The following is a 15,789-nucleotide window of genomic DNA, read 5'->3' as shown; positions in this document are numbered from 1 at the left end:
GTGTTAACTGAACTCCAGAATCTGCCTACTTGTGTCTTCACATCACTCTTTCTTGCCCAGAGTTTGTAGTTGTTATTTGTAGGAAGATCAGTGCAACAGTAGTTTAACAGAACATTAACAGAACTAGAACCTACCCAACTTATTTTTTCCAACTTTTTACTTTTTTTCACAATGTCATGGGTCATGAATTCAGAAAAGACTTGGCAGGGCAGGGTGTCCCTGATACACATGGTATGCGGTCAGCTGGGACAACTGAGGCTGGAAAATCCACTTCCAAGATGATTTCTTGCTCACATGTCTGGTGCCTTCGTATTCGTTGACTAGTCTTTCTCTTTCCTCATTGGATCTCATCCTCCAGGGCCTCTCCATGTGAACTCAGCCACTCACAGCATGGTGATCTCAGGATATCTGCATTTCTTACACAGTGACTGGCCTCGAAGAGGCCAGGAATGCAATCTATCAGACCAGTTAAGAAATACGCCAGGAACGGCTCAGGGTCATCCCACCATATTTTATTGTTCAAAGCAGTCACAAGACCTAGATTCAAGGGGTTGGAGAAATAGATGCCAACCTTGACGGGAGAGTGGCAAGATCACAGTGCAGAAGAACATGTAGAATGACAGATACTTTTGTGACTTACCTTTGAAAAATATAATCTGCCACAGACATATTCATTATTTGATGAAGCAAAACAAACGCTGCCCAAAGTAAAAAACTCCAAAAAGATACAAGGTAGGCTGGGTCAATGTGAAGCATGTGATCCAATTCTCTCACCATTTGTTTTTACTGCCCCACATATTATCAATATAATTACCTTCTTAGCTATTTAGCACAAAATAGGCTTGTAATGGCAACCTACTGAGTTTCCGAAGAATTAATCCATAAGTGAAAATACATAAATTTCAAAACACCTAGAAGAAAAGGCTTATGACGCTATCATCTATAAGCATAAAATACATATGTAAATTTAAGGGGTTTTTTTCTTACGATAATGATCAATAGTAACTGCTGCTTATTAATTGTCTACTCTTTGCTAGATATTTCTCCAGGATCTTTAAATTTTGTTTTTCCTGGCTGCTCTCTATGTGATAAGACAATGTGCAAAAAGGCAGAGGTTTAGGACAACATTGTCAATTTCAAAGAAAGGAGACTAGTGAAACACAGGACAAGTGGTAAAAGACAATGCAAAATTATAAAAATACAAACCTGAATATGAACAAATACGACATTTTATGTTTATCTGTGGGAATAAAATGTTTCCGTGTGTGTGCACACACGCAATTAACAAGCTAATTTCTAAGCACCTCAAACTTTCACCTCCCAAAAATGACTGTATTCTAAATTCTAACTACTATATTCTAAATGAAGCCATGTATGTATGATACACACTAAGAAACAATCTTACCTTGTCTTGGTTTTCCTTATTCTTGTAACACAGATTTCCAATCAAACGAATGAGATGAGACTTAAACCCATCAGCCACACTTGAGATGTCACTTTCTGCTTTTACACAACCAGTGGTAGCAAAGAGGTTTGTAGTATCTTTTCCAGCTACGTGAACCAGTCGTAAAAGATCTACAACCAAAAGAAAAAACTTCATTTTCCAAGGTACTTATTCGGTACTATTTTTCCATAAACAAATCTATTTTAATGGATTAAAATACAGTATTGAAAACTTTCTTTAAGTAATATTAGAAGGCTCTTTTGTTTTTATTTTAAATTCTTCACTATTCTAGTTTTGGGGAGATAAACCATAATGATTACCCTAATCTTGCAGTTTAGCTAAAAACTTTCCACCAGACCTTTCTTACAAAAAGGTTTCCAATTCCAACATCTTTATGAAGCAACTCATCTGATGATACAGTCAGCTCAGTCTAAACACAATACCTGTTTGCAGTGATCCATATGACAGAAACCAAGAGGAGTGCTTATTTTTCTCTCAGTGGCCAAACAATCGGAAGAAATCATGTGTTAACACTCCATGAAATGCCCCTAGGCAGCCTATGAAAATAGATGATCGTCCAGGAGCTGTATTTAAGTGTTTCACATTAGCTCACTTAACCCTCTCAAAAAGCCGATTAAAGGCAAATATCATTTTCCTAACTTTATAATGAAGAAATCAGTCTCAGAGAAGTTAGTACTTTGGTAGAGCTGGGATGGCAACTCAGGTCTCTCCTGGCCCCAAACCCATGTTCTCTACACAATGATATACAGCTTCCCAGGCTCATGGAGTATTATTTTAATTTTTACTAAAAGTACTCATTCAAAATAAAACATTCATATGGGATTCTAAATATCTTCTCCTATAGCTCACTAATTCACCTACTGACCTACACACAAAGTCATACGAGACTAAACTACAGGCCAGTGCCACAGTTAATGGTAAGACAGCGCCTAAGAACAGGAAGCGGGAGACAGAGCTTCTGGGGGGTCTATGGGGAGAAGCAACCCATCTAGTTCTGCCACTGGAGTAGAATGGCATTTCCAAAGACAGTGTACTCAATGCCTTTGTTTCTTTCACTTATATAATGAGAAATTTAATAATGTATCTTAACTATTAGAAAAGGGGTATGGCAAAATGGCCATTATCAATCTAATAAAGTCTAAAAACATTTTTAAACTTGTCTCTGAAAGTAAAACGAACGTTCTTTCTCAGTGTATGGGTCATTAGAATAAGTATAATTCTTTTTTAAATGAAAAAAATAGTGAACAGTGAATAGCAACACCATACACATGGCTAACCACAGGGGAAAAATTCTATTTGAATTATATCGCAAACAACTTTTTAGCAAAGATGATGGTATTTCAAACAATGGCTTCCTATTAAAAATATTCTGTTATAAGAATCCAATACATAATTACTAAACAAGTCTCCCAACCCTAAACAAGGACATCATGCTTGGTAAAGTAGAGGGTCAGCAAAAAAGAGGAAGACCGTCAACGAGATGGATTGACACAGTGGCTGCAACAACGGGCTCAAACACAGCCAACGATTGTGAGGATGGTGCAGGAACAGGCAGTGTTTCGTTCTGTTGGACATGGGGTTGCTATGAGTTGAACCCAACTCAATGGCACCTAACAACACCACGTATCAGGTACCATGCTACATGACCAATAAATGTAATTGGGAAAGATTTACTGACAAATTTTGGAAAACTATAGTAATAGAAAAATGGCCAGCATCATCACAACTACCACCATCACCACCACCATCATCATAACCATTATTAATGATACATCTATTATGTGCACCCTACTTAATAGGCATAATTATCCTCATCTTACTGATTAAGTATCATGATTAAACAGCAGGTAAGTAGCAGAACTAGAATATGGACTTGTGTTTACCTGGCCCCAAAGCCTGAGCTGTTTCCACACCATGATTCCATTCAAGAAAAAATATTCAAAAATCTCAAAAATGTATCAATAAACTGAAACTGAGATTTGTGCTTGGATTTATATTGCAGTATAACAAATCAAAGATTTCTTAACTAAAAATAATAGTACATGTGATATTTCACTTACCAATTACTCTTTCCAGCAAGCCAGGAAAACCCTGTAGATAGGTGAGCAGATCTGTATTAGCAGTCATTTCACAAAGGACATCAAGAAGCCGAATTATCGCCAGAACCTCCTAAAAAGAAAAAGAAATACAACTTTTAAGTATATTTTAAGCTAAATAATTTGACTGTTATAAATAACTATAAGAGGATGAAATGTTATGATAAACATGATAGAGGCAGTGCTTATAACAAATCTAAAGAGAGAAACCTGTGAAGAACAAAACAGAAGCATTAAATGTGTACGTGAAAAAATCATTTTCACTGACAGCAGACATGTGCCATCGAGAATACAAGATTATTGTGTCATTATGTGTCTTCTCAGAGCAAAGAGTCAGGAAAAGTTCTTATTCAAGCAAAAATATCTTCCAACAGTGGAATAAATGTTCAAAATTACTAGCTACATACATAACATTTATGCAAATACTTTTCCTTTTAAAGCCTTCCCAGCATGTAAGTTCCACTTTAAAGATACAAATATCCCATGAAATACATTAACTTCTTCTCCACAGGAATCCTGTAAAATGCTGTGGTTGAAAGAACTCTGGCTGCAAGAACGTGCATTATTTCTGGGTAAATATGAACCTACATGCAATATCATGGTGGTTTGGAAAAGATAATCTTACTTGAAAATGTTAATTCACAAAGCTATTTAATAATCTGTCATCAGATAATGTGACCAAGAAACTACCAACTGCATGCTATTAGGTCAACTGTGTAAAAATTTTAAATGCAATTTTTGTACAGATTTTGAATGCTATTTTTAAAGTACACATTATTTGACAAATGTGGTAGAGACTGTAAATTTAAGTCATAAAGATAACATTCTCCAAAAGAAAAAATAAATTATTTTCTTTTGTTAATTCTAAACGTATATTTATTGTTCTCTAATTAAGAGATTTAATGGTAATACTTTAATACAGCATCCTGAAATCTCAAAATGTGTAGCAAGAAACAACACATATTTTTAATACCTTGGATCTTAAAATTTCATTTAATAACTTGCACTTGCTAATTAAAAAGTTAGAAAAAAAATCTGGATTAGAAGTCTGAAACTGGTAAAATGTTAGAAGACTCTTTATCCATACAATGGAATATTGTTCAGCCGTAAAGAGAAGTGCAGTTCTGACACATGCTATGACGCGGATGAATCCTGAAAACATTATGCTAAGTGATGAAATAAGTCAGACACAAAAGGATAAATACTATATGATCCCATTTACATAAACTATCTAGAAGAGATAATTGTACAGAGACCAAAGTTTATCAGTGGTTACCAGAGGCCAGGGGCATGGGGAGTTAACTGCTGAAGGTACTGAGTTTCCGTTTGGGGGGGGATGTAAAACCACTAGAAATGGCCAGTGGTGATGGTAGTACAATACGGTGAAGGCAAATTTAATGTCAGTGATGTCTATACGTAAAATAGTTAAAATGGCAAACTGTTTTTAATATAGATTTTACCACAATAAAATTGAAAAAAAAAAAAACCTCTTGCTTGAGCAAATGGATCAACTTCCCAGGGCTTCAGTACCCCCTTTTGTTACACAGGAAGTTGGCCAGCAGGAAGGACTGCCATCTCTAGACACCATTTCTCCTTCAGGAAATAGCTCATTCTTAGTCTGGGGCAGAGTGTGTACAAGATGATCCTGGACACCTTGTCATCTCAATAAGCAAGAAGCTATCAAAGATGACTAGGAGCATGTCAGAAGGAATCAGAAGCTCCCTGAAGAGGCTCCCATCAGCCAAAGATGGAACATCAGAACATTAGGAAAAATGATAACTGTAATGGATTGAAACCTAATCAATGTTTTAAACCCACGACTACATAACAATAACACAAAGAAAACTTATTGGTCATTTCTGGATGAGGAGACAAAACCATCATTACTTTGAAAATCAGCAATCGAGGGGGATAAAGTCAAGCATTTACCTTGCCTTTCTTCATCAAAATGTACCTCTGATAACCTGATAGTTGACGGGGGTAAGTTTCTCTTTATAAAACATCTCAGCTAATAAATGAAGAATGATAGAATCAAAGTATCACCATTTTGCAAACCCTAAAGAATTCACGGATCCAAGTAATAATCAACGACTGCTAACATCACAAGGAGAGAGACCCCCAGACACTCTGTGCCTCCTGTTCAAGTACTTTTCACCAACAATGAGACACTGCTGCCCAGAATGCCTCCAGTCTGAATGAGCCTCAGAACCAGTAACCATTCACAGAAGATGCAAGGGAGAGAAGAACATGTTAAATGTCACCACAGAGATGTACTCAGCAAAATCCAAACTGTGAAAAACTACAGGAAAACCAACCCAGATTCTTCAATGCGGGGGGGGGGGGGGGGCTGGAATGGGACATATACACCAATCGCAACACAGGCCCTTATTCATATCCTGAGTCAAAGCAATAAACTGAAAAAAGAATTATTAGACAACAGGGAAAATTTGAATTAGTGTTTATCTCACATTAAAAATTTACTGTTAATTTTTTAGATGTGTTAATCGTATTGTACTTATGTTTGAGGGTGTCCCTATCTTCTAGGGATATATATAAAATATTTACTGACCAAATGAGATGCTGGAGTTTTAGTCCAATCCAGAGCAACTAATGTAAGAAAGGATGGGATCATGAAGCGAACAAGAATGGTAATGATGGATAACTGCTAAAGCGGAGGGATGGTATATGAACTTTCAATAGACTTTTTTCTCTGCCTTTGTCTATGTTTGAAATTTTCCATGATAAAAAAGTAAATATACAGTTAGAAGTCGTAAGCGATGATCTAGAAGTTTCCTTCCAGCTCTTAAATTCTCTATTAACTGAAATAAACCTAAAATAAATCTATTCTCACCCAACACACCCCCAATTTGAGTCATTAAAATCCATTCAGTAATACAGTGTTTCTATCTCTTTAAAGTGTTAAACACCAAAGATGTCACCTGAAGACTAACGTGTGCCTGCCCAAGCCACGGTATTTTCAATCGCCTCATATGCATGCAAAAGCTGGACAATGAATAAGGAACAATGAAGAAGAATTGATTCCGCTGAATTATGATGCTGGCGAAGAATACTGAATATACCATGGACTGCCAAAAGAACAAAAAAATCTGTCTTGGAAGAAGTACGGCCAGAATGCTCCTTAGAAGAGAGGATGGCGAGACTCTGTCTCCTGTAGTTTGCACGTGTTATCAGGTTGGGCCAGTTCAGGGAGGACATCATGCTTGGTAAAGTGGATGGCCAGTGAAAAAAGAGGAACACCTTCAAGGAGATGAACTGACACAGTGCCTGCAACAAGGGACTTTAGCACAATGACTGTGAAGATGGCACAGGACCAGGCAGTGTTTCATTCTGTTGTACATGGGGTCACTGATGAGTTGGAACTGACTCAGCGGCACCTAACAACAGCAATAACAACGATCATCAGGAAATTAATAAAGAAAGAATACCAAAAACTCGTTGCCGTTGAGTCGATTCCGACTCATAGCGACTCTATAGGACAGAGCAGAACTGCCCCAAAGGGTTTCCAAGGGGTGGCTGGCGGATCCAAACTGCCGACCTTCTGGTTAGTAGCCAAACGCTTAACCATGGCGCCACCAGGGCCTCCAAGGAAAGAACAGCTAGGGAAAAAAATCACTTTTTTGGAAAACAAAAGTAATGAGTGAAATGCCCTTCCAGATATTTGAAAGTAGTACTGAAGTCTTAATAAAATCAGGCAGCAGACAGAGATGGGGGGAAAAAAGAGCCCGGCAAATCAAATAAACAAAATTGTGTCAGGAAAAATCATGGAAGATTTTGAAATGGGAAAAAAAGAAAAGATTAGTCTCCTGTCTAGCCCATCTGTCTGGGTTAACTAGGCCTTTCAGTGTCTTTGAGCTATTTTACACTTTGTAAGTTGCAGAAAACTGATAATAACAAAAATGATTCTCGTCCATAGAAATGCAAATCAGTTGTGTCTGGCTGGATTATATGTAATTATTGCCTTGTGGATAGACTAACTTTTGCATCTATTTGTAATTGCATTTCAGCACTCCTTTCCTGCGTACAAACATGCAGCTCTTTGAATTCTCCTTTGAACCAGCTGTTAACATCTTACTTACTTACTGTTCCCTTTGTAAACAATCAAAAATCCAGAAACAGATCCAGATACTATACATACAGGAATTTAGCATATGATACAGGTCACAACAAAATTAGTGGAAAGGATGGGATTATTCACTAAACGGTGTTGATACAATAATTAGCTAACATTTAGGGAACATTTGCTATGTACCAGTCAGTATACTAAATGCTTCGCTTGTACTAAAATACAACCCATTTTACAGATAAACGAACTGAGGCACAGAGAAGTTAGGTAATTTTGCCACAATCATACACTAGTAAGCAGAGAAGTCAACATTCAAACCTACGCAGTCTTACAACAAAGATTTCACAATCTTGGATCCATATCTCACACTTTACTCGAAAATAAATTCTAGATTGATAAAAAATGTGGACTTAGTATTAAAAGAACTAGCACGTGTAGGTGCCTATTTCTACAATCTCAGGAAAATCCTCAACAAGATGGACTGACACAGTGGCTGCAACAATGGGCTCAAGCATAACGACTGTGAGGACGGCACAGGAGCAAGCAGTGTTTCATTCTGTTGTACGCAGGGTCGCTACGATTGGGAACCAACTCGACGGCACCTAACAACAAGTGGACAATGTTTTACTAAATATGTTAAAAAAAAAAAAAAAATCAGAAGCCGTAAGAATGAAGTTGATAATCCTAACACAAGCAAATCAAAAACTTTTTAAAGGCTAAGAATACCATAAATAAATTCAAACAAAGTAACTATGGAAAAAATTTTGATATACCATATTTTATGCAAACAATGCACACCTTCTATGTTTGTTTGCCAACCGTACCTTCCCCTCGTGGTATTTTCATAAGCGTGCTATGTTAATTTTTTACAGCAACATGTAAAAAAAAAAAACTGGCATAGCGGTGCTTACGAAAATACCTCGTGTGGGGGGAGGGCGCAGTTGGCAAACAAATGTAGAAGGCATATGTTAGTTGCATAAAAATACAGTAACTATGACAGAAAGATTTTCTGAAAATGCTTATTAAATATATTTTAAAAGGTAGCTTAATATGCAAAATAAATGAAAACACTGGTCACTGAAAAAAACTAAAGAGAAATGCTAATGAAGTCAAATTGGAAAAGGTTACTAGAGGATATGGGACACCATACACTCTCATGCTCTACTGGTACTAGCTCTGAGGTGCCATTTAGAAGTCTCCCTAAAACTCTTAAATACACAAAGCCTTTGACCAAGTAATTCAACTTCCAGATTTTTAACCCCAGGTTTACTTGTCCAAAACTGCAAAGATACTTATACAAGGATGTTCACTGAACATAATTTGTAAAAGTTTAAAAAAAAAACCAAAACAAAAAACAAAAAAAACCCTGAAAGCAGCTGTAATGTCCATCTATAGGGAACAAACGAAAAAACGATCATGCATTTTATATAGTCAAATACTATTCAACTATTAAAAAGAATAAGAAGAATATACACGTCTTAAAGTGGGAAGATGTACAAGAAAGGTCAGACAGAGTAAGTGAAGAAAGCAAGGTGAACAGTGTCTGTAGTATTGTGAGAAAAGGACACAAAAATGTCCAGGTGTGCACGTGTGAGAAACGTGAGAGGAGAACAACCAACTATATGAGCTACAGCCAAAGAGAACAGACGGGGCTGGGGAAGAAAGAAAGAAGTCGTAACTGTTTGTTTCATTGACTTCCCAAAACAATAAAAATTTGTTTATAACAAAGTAAATATTATTTGCAGAATACAAAAATTTAAACTCTTATCCGCATGTGAAATGAAAGAACATTATTTTACTTATTCCTCAAATATTTATTAGACACCTACTGCATAAAAGGCACTACAAGTTAGGTTGGGGACATAAGGAATAAAACAGAACGTAACACCCACAACCTGAAGACAATTCTCACTACACACGGGTAGAACATAAAGCTAAAAGAAAATTTTTTTAAACTGTCGGAGGAAAGGTAAGACTCACTATAACCAGTGATAAGACTGAGACTCAGTATAAAGCTAAACTGGATCTTAAAATATTAAAGATTAAACAAAATATACCCAAAACTGGAAGCACGTGCACAAAATACACAAGTACACAAGTCCAAGTACACAGAAATATGGAAGCACACAAGTACACAAAGATGGAAATAAGTACACTGCTATAAAAGCATAAGACTATTTTAAAATGCAGCATATGAATAAAACCTCAGGAGTTTAAAGCCAAAGAATTAGATAAATTAAAAAATACATGCTATAACAATGATCATTTTCATCCCACTTTTTGGTCACAGCATCACGAAACCCTTACTGAACTTGAGTTAACGCAGTGGTCTGCTGGTAAAGTGGCTGGGAGGTGGAGAAAGGCAGGAGTGCAAAGCCCTGATTTCAGCATTTGCAATTTCCATGGTACAAATACTTCCACCATGGCTGATCTCTAGCAACCAGTGGTTTCACGTTCTGTTGTAGACAGGGTCGCTATGGGTCAGAACCGAGTCAAGGGCACCTGACAACAACAACTACAACGGTTTAATAACCAGCTCACAAATTTTGAATATTTAACAATCGAGTCTGAGAAGCTGGTACAGCCAAACCTTCCCCACCACCACCACCATCACCGGGCTATTGTAAATACTGAGGTAAAGGTTGTTCTTAAAAGGACTGTAGCTTTTCATTAACTTCTAACTTAAAGTGTAATATATACACACGAGCATGCACAAGTCCTGAGTAGAGAGCAATACATTTCCGAAAAGTGAAATACTCTGGCTTTTCGAAAGAAAACCGTCTAGAATTTTTTTATTGCACTGAAATATAATAAAGCCTCCTATCTTGGGAAAAAAACCATTTGAAGAAAAAACATAAAATTAACTAAACACAGCAAGTCACACCAGATAATGCCTTATTACAACATTCAAATCATGAATACGTTCAGTGTAAGTGTCTTGAAAAGGGGAAAGCTGTGATTTAAGAAGTCCTACATTTCACTTCCCTTTCTCTGTCTCCTAGCGAATTAATGTTAAAAACACTGAAGCAGAGCTCACTGCTCCTCCTGCTGGAAACAAAGGCAAATCCACCTCCAGAAAAGAAAGGCAAGCCTGTGAGGAAAGACGTTCCCTCTTCCATTACAGAAACTGAGGGCTAAAATATCCGCGTTACCCGAGATCCCCACATGGTCTGTATGGCACAGCCCAGAAAATCACAGTAAAGTGACCCTGAAGAAAGTATCTTCACAAAGAGAAAATACACTCTAGGGACAGAGCAGTCATGATCCCGGCTGACATTCACAAAGGAAGCTAACGAAGTCACATGAGCACACATAACGCTCCAGGAAACTACAGATCAGTATCCGTATCTTGCACTTGTCCATCTGGCGACAGTGGATGGCCAGCGGTCGCTGTGAGTCAATATTGACTCCATGGCACCTAACAACAACAGCGTTATATCTATATATCAACTTGGGAAGTACTGACATCTTACCAGTATTGAGTATTCAGAATATTCTCTTAGAATCATTTCAGTGTCTGCAGGACCTGAAACGATACATTCTTTCACCCCCAATGCTGGTAATTTGTGTTTTGTCTTCATTAGTCTAGCGAGAGGCATAGCAATTTTTGGTTTCCTGATGGCCTTTACTGCTTGCCCGCTTTCTAGTTCTCTGATTTCCATTCTTCATTACTTTCTAAATTCAATTTACTTTGGGTTTAATTTGCTCGTCTTTTTCTAGCATCTCAATGGGAAGAAATCAGCTCACTAATTCTGAACCTTACCATTTCCTCAAGCCCAACACTCTTCTATTACTGGGCTGCACTGTACTTCTATATATGTTATAACCTTCACAATTATTTATTTACTTTTTTATTTAAACAGTCAAACCTACTTTAAAGATGTTAGAAACAGAAGTCGTTTGTATTTGTATTTACTCTCATTTACCACTGAAGGGCCCTTCACTCCTGTGTAGAACCACGTTGCCATCTAACGTCGTTTCCCCTCAGCGGAAAGAACTTCAGCTTCTTTTAGCGCAGGTCGGCTTCTCAACAAATTCTTTCGGCTTTTGCCAAAAATCATTTCATCTCGCCTCCAGTTTCGTGAGGATATCTTCTCTGGGCTTTTTGTTAACTTCTACATTAACAGTTTTTGTCTTTCAGCACTTAAAAGAGGTTGCTCCTCTGTATCCTGACTTTGTTTCTGATAAGAAGCAGCAGTCATTCTTATCATTGTTCCCCTGCACATAACGTGTCTTTTTTTCCTATCTGCTTTTAAGATTTTCTCTTTACCAGTGGATTTCAAGAATGAAGGCACTGTTGTGATTTTCTTTGTGTTTATCCTGCTTGAGGTTCACCGAGCTTCATATTCAAAATTCTTTCCAGTCACTGTTTCTTCAAATAGTTTGCTGCTCCATTTCCCTTTCTGGGACTCCAATTACACATATGTTAGACTGATATTGTCCAAAGGGTCACTGTTGGGAACTTGGCAATTTTTCAGCCCTTTTTCTCTCTGTGCTTCAGTCTGGATAGTTTCTACAGCTGTATTGCTGACTTTACTATCTTTGCATCTGATATAGGATTGGACTCGTTACATATAAGTGACTGGGACAAGAGAGTAGTCTGAGATGATATCTACGTTAAGTTTGGAAGAACGGATGGAATACACAGGTAAGGACATTAAGAAAATGGAGAAATCAGTACTAAGACTTATTTTGGCAAATAGTACAATTGGCTCCATTTCAGACATAACCAATAACCAGCAGCTGTCGAGATGCCTATAACTCATGGCAACCCCACACGTGTCAGAGTAGCACTGTGCTCCATGAGGTTTGCAGTGACCGATTTTGTAAGCAGTAGATCACCAAGCCTTTCTTCTAAGGCGTCTCTGGGTGAACTCAAACCTCCCACCTTTCAGTTAGCAGCTGAGTGCATTAACTGCTTGCACTACCCCGGGCAAACGGAGCTTTAAATGAATAGCAGGGCAATGAACTGAATACACCTAGGAGACGGTGGGCCTCAGAAGATAGTTTGTGACAGGGTGGAAATACAGATTTTGGAGACACTCGTGTGAGAATGGATGACAGTTCGCTGAAGAAAAAACTCTGCAAACACTCACGTCAAGTAAAAGAACAAAGAAAAATAATTGTAAGGGAACAGTCACTGAAGAACCAGCAGAGAACAAGGTCATGAAGTTAGGGGAGAAAAAGCATTTGATGTGGAAGATACGGCCAATAATGTCAAACACTGAAGACTTCAAAGAGGATAAAGACTGAGAAAGAACTTGGCTCTGAAGAAATCACAGATGCTTTTGGAGACATCGAACTCAGGAGCCAAGGGGAACCAGACCAGATCTAAAAGAATAAATTGGTAGTGAGGAATGTCTATTCTTTTAAGAACTCAGGTGGGAAAAGAAAGAAATTAAAGAGAGAAGATAGTGAAAAGAGGCAGGAAGATAATGCACGTAACTGCTTCGGACGGGACCTACCACATGCTAGGTTCTCAATGACACTAACTGCTATTCTTTACAACGGAAGTGTTCCAAAAAAAGAAGCCAGTAAAGAAATCAAAAGAATAAAGCTGCAAGAGAAGCTTAGATATTGTCACGGAGAAAGTAGGAAGGAATGGCATTAGGGAAATAAGTGGAAAGAGAAAAAACAATTCTAGCTTTAAGAGGGAAAGGAAGAAAGAGGAAATAGATCCAAATAAAGGGAAATTCTGAAATAAATAAAGAGGAAGGAAATAATTCATATAAACTAGTTTGCATCCCCTCAGTAATGAAAAGCTCTGAATGATCTAAGGCGGGAGTGAGGAGAATAAGAAGTTTTGGAAGCAGTTAACCAGGATGGTGAGTAATTGGGAATCTCCTGTAATGGATAATATTCTGGAAGGCAATTTGGAAATGTGTGGTCAAAGCTTACAATTCCACTGATAAGATTACGTCCTAGACTAATAACTATGGAAATGTGCAAAGATTTAACTATAAACACATACACCCCAGCATTATTTATAATAAGTAAAAATAAGAACTATCTTAAATGTCCAACTATAGGGAGTTGGACAAATAAATTATGGTAAATGCTTTACTTGGAATGCTATTTCGGCATTTTAAAAAAGACACTCAGAATATACTGTTTATTTCTTCATTAATCAAATATTTGCAAAGTGTCTACTGTGTTCACAGTCCTATGAACGTAGTAGTCAAAAATTCCTGCCCTCATGGGGCTTATATTCTGTTAAAAAGGAAGGGAAAAAAGAGGAACTTAGAAAAAGTACTGCCCTCATGGAGCTTACATTCTGTTATAATAGTAGAAGAAAAACAGAACTTACAAATAGAGCTCACATAATGATTTTATTTTTAACGTATATGTGTGTGCACATGTTAGGCACACATATATGTATGCGATGTTATCAGGTTGGAGAAATGTATTAACCAGATTTTTTTTTTAAGTCATTAACTCGGGATGGTAGAAATAAGAGTATTTTTTTCCTCATCTGTATTTTCTAACTATTCTAAGATAAAGCTTCATTACTTGTGTAGTTTTTTAAAAGAATCCTCATAGACGAGCTAACTGAGTTAGAACACTGACTACTCTCTCTCACCTGAAACTCTGCAATCTATGATCTTACCTCATCCTCCGTTTGGTGCTCTGAGGTCAACTTCAGCACACTCCTGCAGTCGTCCACAAAAGTGGCGGCAACCAGCTCTGCGTGGCTCAGGAACACAGGGATGTCATCCTTGGTCAGCGGGTCATCACCTACGATTTTGGCTATCATAAGGTCTAGAAATGTCACCCTATAAAACATAAAAAGACTCCTACGTGAATATGTCATACTGAAACTGTACAATGCTAACAATATTTACAAACAGAATTGTAAGGAAATATTTTTATTTTAAATGCTTTGCCTTCTTTATAATATTTAGCTAAGAAAATTCTATTCTGTGAATAAAATTATTCATCAAATTAACTAGTTATTAAAATCATGGCTTCTCCAACTCTTCAGACAAAGATTAGACTGGACTATAAGACAAAAAATGATACTCCTGAAGAGTGGGCTTCTTAGTTCAAACAGATACACGAGACTAAATGGACAGCTCCTGTCCGAAGGTGACATGAGAAGGCAGAAAGCAATAGGAGCTGGTTGAACGGACACGGGAAATCCGGGGTGGAAAGGAGGAGTGTGCTGTCACGTTATAGGGACAGAAACTACGGCCACGTAACAATGTGTGTATAAATGTTTGTATGAGAAACTAACTTGTGCTGTAAACTTTTACTTAAAGCACAATAATTAAAAAAAAAAGAGAAAGATGGAAGGATGTAAGTGTGTGGGGGAGTGAACGACAATGAAAATACTGAAGATTAAATAAGATTATGCACGTGAAACTCTTAGCACAAACTAAGTCAGATGGCGGCTATGTCTACCGTTATTTTTAATGCTTTGATTATTATTTGCTAAACTATTTATGTTAGGGACCAGGTCTTCTTTATCTCTGTAGTCCCCAGCTCTTGTATCATGGTTGGAATAAGGAGAATCAACGAGGTAAAGAAACAGCTGAATAGAGGGGAAATAGACAAAATATTCTGTCTTCTTTTTAGTCTCCACAGTATCTAAAATTAATGTTTAATCATTTACACAGTTTTGACCATTCAAACTATTTTCTACTTTAAAAAAAAAAAAAACATGGCTTCTTTTATGTGACTTGGCTACAGAAACTAGAACTGTCCAATTTATCTTTAATATACTGATACTTTGAGAATTTAAATAATTCAACATTTCTGAAATGATCTGTCAGTTTAAGTTTTATGAAAACATCTACAGTAATAATAACAATAGCCAACTTAAATGGCTAACATTTACTCAATACATACTATTGAGCTAAGCATTTTACACGTTTTATCTCATGTAATCCCTGCGAAACCTCCACCAGGTAGCTGCTGTCACTGTTGCTGTGTGCCTCCCACTGCTGCTGTGTGCCGGCAAGTGAACTCCAACTCACAGCCCCCCATATAACAGAGAAGAACTAGCCCATAGGGTTTCCTACGTTATAGTCTGTACGGGAGCAGATCACCAGGTTTTTTTCTCTCACACAGCAGCGGGGTGGGTTTGGCACCGCCGACCTTTTGTTTAGCAGTTGAGTGCTTAACCACTGCGCCACCACAGCTCC

The 15,789-nt window shown here is 37.4% G+C and overlaps 1 protein-coding gene across 1 annotated transcript in view; it reads right to left on the bottom strand.

Annotated features, from left to right (window-relative positions):
* Positions 1–15,789, bottom strand: part of ATXN10 (ataxin 10) — a 207,959-nt gene that overhangs the window by 113,299 nt on the left and 78,871 nt on the right. The window contains exons 7-9 of the mRNA XM_023734618.1: positions 14,253–14,418; positions 3,526–3,634; positions 1,406–1,575 (exon numbers count right to left, since the gene is read on the bottom strand). Of these exons, the coding sequence (XP_023590386.1) occupies positions 1,406–1,575; positions 3,526–3,634; positions 14,253–14,418 (445 nt within the window). The remainder of the gene's footprint in view (positions 1–1,405; positions 1,576–3,525; positions 3,635–14,252; positions 14,419–15,789) is intronic.

This window comes from Trichechus manatus, unplaced genomic scaffold (assembly GCF_000243295.1).
Source record: "Trichechus manatus latirostris isolate Lorelei unplaced genomic scaffold, TriManLat1.0 scaffold00069, whole genome shotgun sequence".
In the NCBI taxonomy this organism is placed as follows: domain Eukaryota; kingdom Metazoa; phylum Chordata; class Mammalia; order Sirenia; family Trichechidae; genus Trichechus; species Trichechus manatus.
The sequence above is the reverse complement of the archived record's forward strand: the minus strand, read 5'-3'. Positions and strand labels throughout refer to the sequence as shown.